We start from the raw sequence: 13572 nt of genomic DNA, 5'->3' as shown, positions 1-13572 counted from the left end.
TCTCCTCTTTGACTCCAATCAGATGAAAATCAAAAAGGCCAAAAAAAAAAAAAAAAGTAAATTGAAATTATAAGCATTTTCTCTGTTCCCAAGCGCCCTAATTTCATGGTGATTGACCTAAAAGCATCTTTTAGAGGGACACCAAACTTCTACCTAGATTTTTGTTCTTTCGCAATTCCCACCACGCGTATTAACGGCATTGTCTCCTCCTGCCCCTTTATTACTAATTATTAATTTACTCTTGAAAATACCTCTGCTCCATTTCAGTTTCAGCCCCCTACTGTCACCATTTGCAGTCACAGACCCATTCATCATCGTCCATCTGAATCAACCTATCTACACCTTCCACCTGTCATCATCCGCATACACCAATTGGTCTAGCTCTGCCTTTCTAGTTTAACCATGAAGGATGATACACATCTAACAATAATAAAAAGATGATTGATCATTTGCTAAAATTCTAATTAAAGACCTAAAGCTTTTACTTTAATTATTTTGTTGTACACATTAATTTATTACAACTTCGACGTGCTCTCTCATGCTTAAAATAAAAGGAAAAAAAAAAAATTTCAAATCCTCAACCTCTTTCTGCTACAAAGAAACTAAAAGAAAATGAATATTGTGCGAGAGTGGTTGAAAAGTGAAAAAGGCAAGGGCCCTTTTGCGCAACCTTTCATGCCTCCACAGTCCCAAGTAGGTCTTGATTGAGCAAACTAGATTATTTTGCAAACTAAACAACGTACAAAATAAAACCAAAACTCTGTTTCTGCTGGCTGTTTTTATTTTTTTATTTTTATCTTAAAATAATAATGACAGATAAATATTATTTGAACATTGAAATGGGACATACATACATACATTTATACCACGACACTTGGAATTTCGGCCTTAACTTTTAATAAAAGAAGAATCCATGAGCAGGTGTGCAGTTGGGGGATAGTTTATGGCAAATATTCTTTAGTTTTCATAGCTACAAGGAATTAACCAAGTTCCAGCTATGGCAAGCTCTGGTTTAGTGTTTCTACAGGAATTAATGTAGCTGCTTTTGATTTTGCTTTCAAAGAATTAACGAACTTTGTTCTTGTACCTGTCGCTGGCTTTATTTTGCATATTCTTTATTAATCCTGAAATCTTTAGTTGATGAATGTTTGAAATTCAGTATTATTTCCTGAAAGGCTGTCCCTGATGGATCAAAAATTAAAAAAATAAAATAAAATTAAAATTAAAATTAAAAAAGGCAAACAAACAGTAGAGGGCTGGCAGGTGTTGGGGCCATACTTGAGGACAGTGTCCATGATCCTTTGCAGGCTTTACATAAAGGAAGGATAGCTTTTGGGCTTGTGAATGAGAATATCTTTATAGGCCTCCAAAAGATTAAAGAATTTTTGATGATAGCCCACCCTTTCCACGTTTACTAATTGAATCCCCAACATGCCAAGAATAAGAAGTAGCTTTTGTTCCCTGCTATTCACCCAAAAAAAAAAAAAAAAAAAAAAAGCCTTGTTCTCTACTGTTCAAAAGAAAGACTTTAAAAAGACAAGTATAAAATTATGTTCTCTTCTGCCACTGCAGCATGAATTCTTTTCTTATGCTATAATATTGAATACCAGCATTTCGCCATTCATTTATAGCGGATATAATACAAAAATGAGTATTTTTAGTGATTTGAAAGCTTTTGCTTTCAATAAAATCAGGAAGTAGAGTTAGAAAAATGGAACCTGGCTTAGTGTGAATGCTTATATTATATGCTACAAAATTGAATTGATTTGAAGGCCATGCTAGCTATTGCTCTACACGAGAGAGATATATTAGCAAATTACCACCGCCAAATTCTGACGTTTGAGAAACTGAATTATTTTCAATAAGACAAAACAAAAGACTTATTAATTAGTACCTACCATCTTAACATTCCATTTTCAATGTATCTTCATAACCGTATCAAATTTTCAATTATCAAACACAGTTGCTAAATATATATATATATATATATATATACATATATATCTTAATAAACCACCCCATACGTCGTGGAATATAATAATTATTAAAAAAATCAAGAAGTTGTACTGAGAGTGACAAAAGAAGATCGAATCTCTAAGGATAAGCCCTTTTTTTTTTTTTTTTTTTTTAAATCTTCTTTTTCGCTTCTTTTGTATGGAATTCGTATTTTCAATACACGGGATTGTTGCAAAAACATTATCAAAAGCCTAAGACCGCCACTGCTTGTCCCCACGCAGCCCTGCACAGAAACCCCATTAATCCAACCTTTGGTCTCACGCGTCCAAATAAGCAGCGCCGTGTGTTCATAAACCAGCATTCTGGTGCCACGTTTTAATGTGAAACATCCAATAAATTTTCCAAAAAGTAAGGATGTCACAGAATGTGGACCCCACCTAGTGTTGACCACCAAGAGGTGGGTTGGCATGATTGGTCCACCAAGGACAGATCACCTGACTTTGTCCTGACGCAATGATCCAGTACTGAGATTTCCAAGTGGCTTTTAGCACAACGTGGCACTGCAGCATTGCATGGAGGATGGACATTTTTCCGAGTAATATTATAAACTTAATTTATTAACTTATCCGGATGTTGAAAAATCAAATCGGTTCCACAATGTAAAACACATGCCCCCCAAAACAAGTTACAGAAACAGAGGCCAAATTTATAAAGGAGTGTCAATAAACAATAATTCATGTTGGTTGAAAACCAAGCTTCGGATAAACACTTGTGACCAGTATAAGTGTCTCTGCGAACAACAAGAGGGTATTGCTTTCTTACTTAAGAGTGAAAATTTTTTATTGCTTTACTCTCACAAAAAATTAAAAGAAAAAAATAAAAAAAAAATCAGCTTTTTAGATCCTCCTTGGAAAAAAATGTACACACAGCTGTTGTATAGACGAAGTGATACAATAAAACCATTTGTAGTCATGTCAGTCATCGGGTTTGCGTGGTAAGTAATAATTGGTTGTTTGTACCAGAGAGTTTCTCCACCCCATGATTATGAGATACTCGCACCACTCCCACCTATATATTTTTAAATACATCTAATATTAATTTAATCAAAGTAAAGCAACTTCAAGTTCAATTCACACTCTCTTTTTAACTTGAAGTGACAAAATCCAACTTGGGTGGGCAAAAACGCTAAGGGAATGTTGGCACACAGAGAGCAACATCTTCCAGCATCAGCAGCAGCAGCTCTTAAAGAAGAGCCAGAGGACTCTGCATCACACCTGGATCTTGACATGCACAAATTGACTACTAGTATTCGAAAGAACAAGAAAAGATTCACCGATCAACAAATCAAGTCGCTGGAAGTTATGTTCGAATCGGATTCAAGGCCCGAGTCACTCACAAAGCAACAGCTCGCCGGTGAACTTGGATTGCAACCTCGCCAAGTCGCCATCTGGTTCCAGAACAAGAGAGCCAGATCCAGGGCCAAACAGATCGAGAGAGACTACTGCATACTAAAAGCCACCTATCAAAACTTGGCTTCTAGCTTTGAGTCGCTCAAGGCAGAGAATCGGACACTACTCACCCAGGTACCAGTTTAATAGAATTCTTCTAGTATTTCTCTCAAACTCATCCATTTGTGGTTTCTCATCTAACGCAAAAAGAAAAAAAATAAAAAATAAAAAATAAAACACTTTATGTGATTTTAAACAGGTAAAGAGACTGAAGAGTCAGCAAGGAGATCATCAAAGAATTGGCAATTCTGGGTTGAATGAAACTGAAAATGAGGATGATGTTAAATTCGAGAGCAAAGAAACTGTGTCTGCATCCAACAATGAGCAAAGCCGCCAATATGGAAGTCGTATACATGAAGCTCAATTTAATCCCAGCGACGACATGAGCAGAAATAATGGTGAGAACTTGGTCGAAAAGGAAGCTGATATTTTGTCCGTTGACTTGTGCAGTTTCGAGTCCGATTGTTTTGTTGATGAGTCCAGTTGTTCGCAATGGTGGGAGTTCTGGTCTTGACTCTTCTTTGATCAATCATGTTTTGGCACTTGGGGGTAGAAAGTCTTTAGGAAAACAGGAGGAAAATAATAATAATAATAATAATAATAAAAGCTCAGCGTAATTCTTTTCACTATTTTTTAAGACTGCTGCTTCAACTTCGAGCGAGGATTCTTGCTGGTATAGCACTGTTAGAGCCATCACTTTTCCAATACTCTCTCTCTCTTCAAAATTTGCTCAGATAACAACGTCACGTACTTAAAACAAACATAATGAATTCTTAGTCAAGGGCTAGAAACTATGTTTCAGCTCATGGCTTATTAATCCAAGCGTTTCGAATTTTATCACTTCTAGTTAACCTTCAATAATAAATTATCTGTTAAATTACCACCGATTTATCATGAACATCAAGATGTGTCTTAACATTATGACGAAGCAATAAATTTTAGCCAGGATAACCATGGTTACTCCTTATGCCATCTAATGATAAACTTGACGTTACCCAGTTTAGGATATGACTTGCACAACATACCAATCAATGAATTAAAGGGCAAACAAGTTTAAAGGCCAATTACCCTTTTTTTCTTTTTCTTTTTTTTTTAAAAAAAATTTAAACTCAAAATGATTGGGACCAACACAAAATTCTATACTCCATAGATTACCTTTCTGCCTGATATTGTTTTCTTGGAAGCTGCTAATTAGAGGCAGACGTAGAACATCCTTTATATAACAGACCATTAGTTCTCAGGCAATGGCACATAAAAACACCATAATTGCAGAATCAAACGTACCAAAAACAAGTGAAAGAAAAGTAACAGCTACATACATGACACGTAAAGTAATAACAATTGCCAAAACAGCTAGGAGTAATGTAATAAATACATAACACGTGCCATGATAATTAAAAAAGGGTGGAGACAAGGTCTGTTTAGTTACATATTCGAAAGAATTTTGATCATCAATATCACGACAAGATGATCAAAGTCATTATAATCTCATATTTTGCTCATCAGGTACTGTAGGGTGAAGCAACATAAAATTCTAAGCTACATCAATGTATCCATTTGGCCTTGTATCTAAATCCCCTAAGATGATGAAGATGGGACGCAATATTCTTTTAACATACACCATCTGAAACAGACTCCTAAAGCTCACTTTTGACCTTTATATCTCCATTTGCCATTGTGCTTTGTGCTTGTGCAAGCCGTTTCAGCTCCTGCATTACATATGAAGAGAAAGAAGCATACAACAATAAATGCAGAGCCTAACAAATTTAGTCAGAAATCATGAAGAAAAAGGGCAAAAAGCATAATTTGGACAAAACGAAGAACTGCTGCTGACTTAGAAAACATAGAGGAAAAAGGTTCTCGGTCAATAAATCCTTCTATAAAATGTTTGTGGGTCAAAAGAATACAACTTACAGCTGCAGAAGCAGCACGCATTTCCCTATAAGATTCCACTTCATCGGGAAATGTCTGTTCCAGTTCCTCTAGAAGATGATTGCGTAAACTCTGAAAAAACAAAATATATATATATATATATATATATGCACAGCTTTGAAAAAAACCTAAATAGCACTGAATTGTAAATAAAACAAATGCTTAAATGTATATACAATCAGAATGTAAAGGGCAACCTTGAAGGCATCAGTTTTGCCTTTGGTAATCTGGTTTTTTGCAATACAGCTGTTTATCACATCCTTTGTAAATTCATCAGGATTCTTTCCATCATCAATCAGACTAAACAAAACAAATCAAATAAATCAACTATTACAAATCCAAGAAATATGACCATGAACGAGTATCAAAGAAAAAATGAACCTAGCAAACTCACTTAAGAACTTCCATGGGAACCTGGATGTTGCATTTCTCAGACAACTTAACCATGTTATCAAGCTCCATAACCAGAGAATTGCTGCATAGACACACACACACACACACACACACATATATATATATATATATATTTCCAAAATCAGAAACCTATTGTGATGAATTACCAAGGAAACAAGCACAAAATAAGAAACTGCAAAAGCTAGGATTGAGGATGCAGAAATACAGGCGTTGGAGGAGGGGAAGCTGAGAGGCAGCATTGAAGGAAGAAACAGTGAGGTAGAGCTGGTGAAGAAGACCCAGAGTTTTCTGGATAGAGTTAATGACCTGGTTCAGGTTCTGCTTTGGATCATCCACAGCATTTGTTCCTGTGGCCGTATCATTAGCCTGAGGTATCACAATCCCATTTCCTCCACTTCCACCAGTTCCTGTTGCATTTTGCGATGAATCCATCTGGAAATCCACTCTAGTGATCCTGACCAATTATACCTCTCCCTCCCTCTATTCTATCTGTATTTTCACACAGATCACACACATCATCTTCTCTAAATTTCAAACTTAACACATCTAGTCTACCATCCAAATTAGAGAACAATAAAAAGCAGACGAATTTCACCACAACAGACATACATGCTCAGCTCTTTATATTTTTAACAACAGAAACAGCGGTATCAGCAATAATTCCCTTATAAACAGTTGGGACGGGTCTATAAATTACAATAATCCAATTGCAAAGCAGCCATTTTTATCCAAAGAAAGACAAATTTGACCACACCAAATAGTCAAGATCAATTCTTTATAACATTAACAACAACAGCAGTACCAGTTCCTTAATTAAACATTGAAATAGGTCTGCAAAATTACAATAGTCCAATCTTAAAGCCCCTCTATTACTTTTATTTCCTTTTTTCTATTTATTTATTTATTTATATTTGGGGCTTAAATGAGCCCCTCTATTACAAATGAATGCATACACGAAATCTCCTAATTTCCTTTCAAAATCAAGCAGATTTCCAACAAATCCACAAAAATATAGAACAATTTAACCAAATTTCAAAAAACCCCACCCCCCAACCCAAAAAAAAACCAAAAAAAAAAAAAAACCATATCTAGAAAACCCTAAATTGAAGTAAAATAACATTTCTAAGTAAAAAATCAATGGAAGAGGCCACTTACCAATCAACGATAACTCGAGGCGGCTCAGGACCGTGAGATTAAACAACGACGAGTGGGGATGGCTCGTGATATCAGACAACCGCGGATGAGGGAGGATTGCGAGATCGGACAACGGAGCAAGGCTTTGAGTGCTTGCAAATGGAACAACCACGACTCTGCCTTACTCTGAAAACGGCAACGGCTTGCTAGAACGGTGAATCTGGATGTGGTGGTTCTCAAAACGGCAACGCCTTCTGAGATCGAATGACAGCGTTACGGCTTCCACGCTTCCCAAGGAGCTAGCGGAAACGGAACTAATCGATTTTTGATTTTTCATAAAAATACATATATGATTATAGGAAATTAAATTTATTGTAATTGTCCAATTTGACAATTTGGTAGTAGTTATTTGTCCCCCAAAAAATTAAAAAAAAAAAAAAAAAAAACTATAAGAAAATGGTCAGCGAACTGAAGGCCCACTTGAATTTTTCAAGGGAAAAAAACTTGAAGGCCCACTTCAACCCATTACAGTTGGTAGTAGACGAAACTAGGCTAATAGGCTTGAGCCACTTTTAACCATATATTGATGGATCTTAGAGCCCAGCTTTCATTGGGCCCAATGAGAGCCGAAGCATGTGTTCTCTTGACATGAGTGGTCATTGGCCGAGTATTGTGAATAAAAAGGCCCGATCGCATAACGTATAGTGTAAATTTAGGCCAACATAAATTTCAAATAAATATCACCAAAATAGATATTTCACTAACTAATATATTTTATCAAGACAACAATGCCACCGTGGCCAAGTAAGCTACACAACAAAGTAAAATAAATTCTAACATATTTACGACTAGCCGTATGTCAGTAACAGACCAGCTTCATCCAATAAGATGTCATAATCCAAACAGGAAAACAGAAATAAGAATAATAATAATAAGAAGAAGAAGAGGAAGAAGAAGGTTTTCTAATCCGTCGAATGCAAAGAATATACATCAATGAGCAGGCGGTGGTTTAGAATATTTGGAAGGTCTTATGGAAAGCAAATGGCAAAGACCACCACCACTACACCTGGTACCTCCAAAATGGAAGTCCTGATTTTCAAAACACATTGTTTTATTTTGGTGGTTGGAAGAATATTAATTAAGTCTAAAGCTCGACTTTTTTATTTTTTTTGTTATTATATGTGTGTGTGTGTGTGTGTGTGTGTGTGTGTGTGTGTACACTTCTTGAGAAAGAACATATATGATGATCTTGTGGAATAAAATTTTAGCTAGCTAGCTAGCTAGCTAGTCTTTTTTGCTATTTTTTTCCCCCTAAAGAGCTATGTTATATAATTTATATTATTACCAACTAGACAAGTATATAGCGTGACGTTAAACTTGACCGCGGAAAGGGAGATTTTCATCCATTACCCCAAGTTGGTAAAGTCGTTAATAGAATTCTAATTAAGCAATTGTTATTTTTTTTAAATAATAATAATAAGAGGTATCATTTTCCTTTTTTGAAGCTGGAATAATACACTTCATTAATTAATAAATTAGTCTCTCAATTCATCGTTACCTAAATCATTTAACACTGTGTGGTTTCCGCACTCTTCGAGCTTCGTTTCAAAATCTTTATTTTTAATTCAATTTAAATTCAAGTTGGTGGCATAAATAATTTAACATACCAAATGAATATGATGCATCACTTTTTGCATGATACATATATATATATATATATATATATATGAATAATGTTAAGGATATTAATAATCTGGACAAAAAAAACTATGCCAAAATATGATGAAACTTGAGTTGGAATCAAATTCAAATTCCCATATCATTGTTATGTTGTCACTAATTTATTATCAAATTTAATCATTGTTAATATTTTATTAGATTATTATGAATAAATTTTACAGCATTATATGTTCTCTTCTTCCCATCCCCATTGTTGCATCATTCACCTATACACTTCATCTCTATTGATTGCTAGACACTCCATCCATCACATAATTGTAGGGAGAAAGGGAAAAAAAGAAAAAGAAATTCCTCCATTTTTCATTCTATTTTTTTCCCAAATTAGAACAAAAAATGATGATTATGTTGGATCCAAAGCTAAATCAACTACAACGATAAACATATCCAAGAGGGCAATAAAATGGGCTTCAAACTAGATTGATCAAAATTGGAATCTAGTTCCAGTCATAAACAAAAGAAAAATTAATTCACAAGATTATATTTGTACCACACAATATTAAATCTTGCAATTGTCATATTTAATCATTTTTGTGTCATACCGTACCTTGTTCATAAAAAAATTAGTTTACTTAAACATGACTCATTAAGCTTTTGTTTAGAGATAAATAAACTCAAACCTGTTTGCAAAATTATCATATAATATGTCACGAAATTCATTAATTTGTTAATGATATATAAATTTAAAAATTCAAAATTGGCTTAATTTCAAATAATAAGATGTTCCTTTTTTAGTCTTGTTAGAATTTAACCTTCATGATGGGTCTATTGGTTTTATTATATATTATTTTGTTTCAACCATTAAAACTCATTGATGTATTAGATAATATGTCAGGACCCGTCTGAAATTCCTCACCGGAACCCTAGACAAATACTAATCTCAGGGAAACCCTACCGGACCTTCCAATGGAAAATCCGGTAGAACTTCCCCTAAGGATTCGACTTACCACAAATTTTATGCACTGAAAATACACTTCTATATACACCACCTTATTCCTTCCACATTACTACAATTTAATTTCACAAATTTACAGCACTCCAAAATGATAACAGGGAATCAATATATCATTCAATAAATATGCGTCCAATCAGTATACAGAGCATTATACAAATGATTGTGAAATTAATACAATGACAGATGAAGCAATACAAGATGGAGAGGAAAAAAGGATGAAATGCTTCTTGGACTTTCGGCAATGAACTAAGACATCAGGCTCGCCCTGGACGATCAACGTCTCCCAACCTGGGCCTAGGGGAATGGAATTTAAAAATATAAGATACTAATCATCTCAGTGAGTAACCCAATCTACTATACAATAATAATATTAATAATATAACAATAAAAGAAACTTAATTAATCAATACCAAACAATTAGATAAATAATTATAATAAATATTTGAAATAATATTTTCTTTCAAAACTCTCACAATTCACTCTGTTAGAAATATTTCCCTTTTTAAAACGTTTTACAAAATCCGCTATTTGTATGCCCCGAAAACCAAGGAAACAATTAATCAACTAAATATCAATTAAAGGATAATAGATCAAGGATCCAAAATTTATAATGAAAATAAAATAGAAATAGAATAAAAATAATTTTATAACAATTACTAAATGATTGATAATGTCATAAACAAATAATACAAAAATATTAATGAAACTTTCATTAAGACAATTCAGGAAATAATTAAAATAATTAGAATGAATTAATTAATTGAACAATTAAATAAAGAAATAATTAAATCAAATTAAAACCTCCATTTAAAATAAATGGTAAGAACATAGTAAGATCTCTTTAAAATCATCAAATCAATGTAAATAGTAAAATCAAGATAAAATGCATTGTTAAAACATTAATATAAATAGGTAATTAAAAACATAATAAAATTCCATAAAATTTGTATTAAAATCTCCAATTGAAATAAATAATAAAAACAACATTAAATACATTCTAATTTAAATATAATTTCAAAATATTTATTTTGAAAATCATGTTCCGAAAACCACTTGATGCACCCACTATATACCAGTGGCGCCAATAGTACTCAGTGTCCCAAGCATTGCCAGACAGGAGGTTAAAGAGAGAAACCGGCATACAGTCACGTGGCGTCCCACCGCGCTGCTGCTAACAAGCGTCCCGACCATGAAGGGGTGGCCTACCCTCATCCGATGGCAACCACAGGACAACCCCATAAATTACCTGCGCGCTACTCACAACCACCTCCGTGCTAATCATATCCATGTGCGCACTACTCACATCCATATACACAGAACAGTGGTACGTGTATGGTGCATCTAAAAACTCGCAAATCATAAATCAATATTTTTCAAAATCTCAAAATTTCATAAATATCATCGAATTTATTCCATCCAATTAAACCCGTAAATTTTCCACAATTCCTTTATAAATCATCGTCATAAATCCATCGCACAATTTCCATCAATTTCAAATCCATCAACTTTCAAATGCATCAATTTTCCAATCCACAATATTCAAATGCGTAAGCATAATTTTTAAAATAATATCCTTAAATCCTTAAAATTCAAGATAGGCATAATTTCATTAAAATCCCATAAAATTTCCAAAATTCATAAATCCATATAAATGCATTTTTATTGCTTGAAATAAACTCATAATAATTTCAACAATAAATCAACAATGTTAAAAATCATAATTTCTTTAAATATCAAATTTTCATAAAATGAATTTCCATAATTTATCAAAATCGGAATATGCTTTGGTGCACACACATATACACATTTCAAATTGTCCAAATATTAGCATCAAAATTTAATTTGCAATTTATCACATAATTAATATAATATAAACATCCAGATATTAAAATATAATGAAATATAATTAAATTGACATCCGAAATTAATTTTTGAAGGTGGATCACTCACCTCGAGCATGCAATCCAACCAAGATCCTCCATGGGATCAATTTCACGATGCACACGTGCTCCTAGAATAACAATATTATACAACTCAAATAAATTAATATTTTATTCGGGTAAATAATATCCAGTACTCGAGGAGACTAACACAAACGACAACCAAAATTTACGGGTAATATACCGAATTGAAGCTTGTGAAATGAGGATTACGAATCTGGTCTTATATCCTGGAGATCGGACCCCGAGGTGACCGGAATCTCGCCGAAAAGCTCACGGATTTTAGGCTTTCGATTCTCACAATCCATCGCGAATTAAGGAAATTGGACACCGGATTTGGGTTCAGAGGGTCAGAATTAGTGGGAAAGAATGGGCGGTGCAACTGGAAACTCGCCGGAAAGTCGATTTCCCGACGAGCCACCGTGGTCACCGGAATCCGCCACCGCCGGAGGCGCGTCTAGTGGCCACTGGCCATGATTTTTGGTGGGAAGGCAGATCAGAGAATGGGTGACTCAACGGGATCGGCGGTGAGGTAAACGGAGGCTAGAATAGGGAGAAATCTGGGTTTGAAGTAATCGGCGCCGCCGTAGAAAAAAATCTCGATCCGGGCTCGTCGGCGGTCGGTTGGCCGTGATTTTTGGCTGGCCAGCCGGTTTTCAGGTGGGCGTCAAGGTGGGGTGGCGCGTGTACTATTCTGGTGGCCAAAAATAGGTGAACGGCGGTTGGTCGGTTGGGTTTCTCTCTCTAGCTCTCTCTCTTTCTCCCTCCTCCTTCTCCTTCCCTCTCCTCCCTCCCCTTCTCAGCCAATCAAAACGCCCATGGATGCCACTGTGCACTCATGGGTGGATCCAGTTTTTTGACACGTGGCACCACTGTTCACACACATACAGATCCATAAATAGTAAATGTTGTCTCGGAAAAACTTCACAGGTTCGCAACTTTCAAACCACATGTCCAAATCGAACGTGTCACTAGTCTATGAACTCGTATCGACGAGTAATTCACAACCATGAATGAGTCAAAGTTCAAATTTACATAAAAAAAAGTCAACTCCGACACTCCTTGGACAGTTTGGACCTCAATTTGTTTTGCTCATAACTTTCAAACCGTAGCTCCATTTTTGATGTGCTACTAGTCTATGAACTTGTGCCAATGTGTACTTCGTAACGGTACCTCGGTCAATATGAAATTCCATCAGGAGCAAAAGGTCAACATATGACCCCTTCTCGGTCAACGACAGTCAAACCCGGTCAACCTTGGTCAAATTTTAGAAATTTCCGATGTACTTTGGGACAGGGTGTTACATCATATGGTTTCTCTAATACAAATTTGATATAATATCATCAATTTGAACTTGTAAATTATTATGTAGATTCATGTTGTTTTATTGTAATGCAAGACCTTGTTAGGAATTATTAAAGTATTAGGATTGTTCTTTAAATTATACCTTTGTTTGCTATTGTTTCCATTGCCACCTATGCATACTAATTTTGCCACTTATGTAGACATCTGTTATCTATTGTAATGCTTTGTAGATAGCTGGAATAAATACCTACTCTCACTTCAGCCAAATTGAGCTACAATTCATAATATCAATTTTTCTCTAGAATCCAAATCGCTTCTTTGTATTAGAGCCTTACTAGGGCTATCACCAACACTAAGAAATCAAGATGGATACAACGCCTCTTTCATCATCTTCAACCAACACTAACACTGGGATACTGTATCTTCACCGAAAGCAATGGTTCTTCACCATTTGGAAATCTTCTCAGCCCTCCGTCAGTTTAGATTGAGCTAACTTTCTGCCATGGTATTGCCTCTAGTTTGTGGGCAACGTATGGATGGTTTCTTACTTGAAACCAAACCTTGCCCACTTAAGTTCATTACACCAACAAACGAAAACAACACAGGTTTGGGTTTTGAACTTATACTAAACGCTAATTATGAACAATGGGTTACACTTGATCAATGTCTCAAGGGATGGTTTCTTGGGTCC

General features: G+C 35.0%; 2 protein-coding genes across 2 annotated transcripts; one reads left to right on the top strand and one right to left on the bottom strand.

Moving 5' to 3' along the window:
• Window positions 1-2990: 2990 nt before the first annotated feature.
• Window positions 2991-4093, top strand: LOC107430068 (homeobox-leucine zipper protein ATHB-12). The gene is made up of 2 exons (XM_016040854.4): window positions 2991-3539; window positions 3664-4093. The coding sequence occupies exons 1-2, from the start codon at window positions 3150-3152 to the stop codon at window positions 3976-3978; spliced, it is 705 nt and encodes a 234-aa protein (XP_015896340.1). The 5' UTR covers window positions 2991-3149; the 3' UTR covers window positions 3979-4093.
• A 665-nt stretch (window positions 4094-4758) lies between these two features.
• On the bottom strand, window positions 4759-7312 carry LOC107430052 (mediator of RNA polymerase II transcription subunit 10b). The gene is made up of 6 exons (XM_048463995.2): window positions 6966-7312; window positions 6016-6299; window positions 5791-5871; window positions 5594-5696; window positions 5379-5468; window positions 4759-5173 (listed from the first exon to the last, which is right to left on the bottom strand). The coding sequence occupies exons 2-6, from the start codon at window positions 6240-6242 to the stop codon at window positions 5102-5104; spliced, it is 573 nt and encodes a 190-aa protein (XP_048319952.2). The 5' UTR covers window positions 6243-6299; window positions 6966-7312; the 3' UTR covers window positions 4759-5101.
• Window positions 7313-13572: the final 6260 nt, after the last annotated feature.

The sequence above is a fragment of the Ziziphus jujuba genome, chromosome 6 (assembly GCF_031755915.1).
Source record: "Ziziphus jujuba cultivar Dongzao chromosome 6, ASM3175591v1".
Lineage (NCBI taxonomy): Eukaryota > Viridiplantae > Streptophyta > Magnoliopsida > Rosales > Rhamnaceae > Ziziphus > Ziziphus jujuba.
Note: the sequence above shows the minus strand (reverse complement) of the source record. Positions and strands in the feature narration are given on the sequence as shown.

What these genes read in the sequence shown, in the direction of transcription:
- LOC107430068 (XM_016040854.4), top strand. Translation starts at nt 3,150, where the DNA reads ATGTTGGCACACAGAGAGCAACATCTTCCAGCATCAGCAGCAGCAGCT. An exon ending in ATCGGACACTACTCACCCAG is followed by an intron (nt 3,540 to 3,663) that starts GTACCAGTTTAA and finishes GATTTTAAACAG; the next exon opens with GTAAAGAGACTGAAGAGTCA.
- LOC107430052 (XM_048463995.2), bottom strand. Translation starts at nt 6,242, where the DNA reads ATGGATTCATCGCAAAATGCAACAGGAACTGGTGGAAGTGGAGGAAAT. An exon ending in GTTCCCATGGAAGTTCTTAA is followed by an intron (nt 5,697 to 5,790) that starts GTGAGTTTGCTA and finishes TGTTTTGTTTAG; the next exon opens with TCTGATTGATGATGGAAAGA. An exon ending in GCAAAACTGATGCCTTCAAG is followed by an intron (nt 5,469 to 5,593) that starts GTTGCCCTTTAC and finishes TTGTTTTTTCAG; the next exon opens with AGTTTACGCAATCATCTTCT.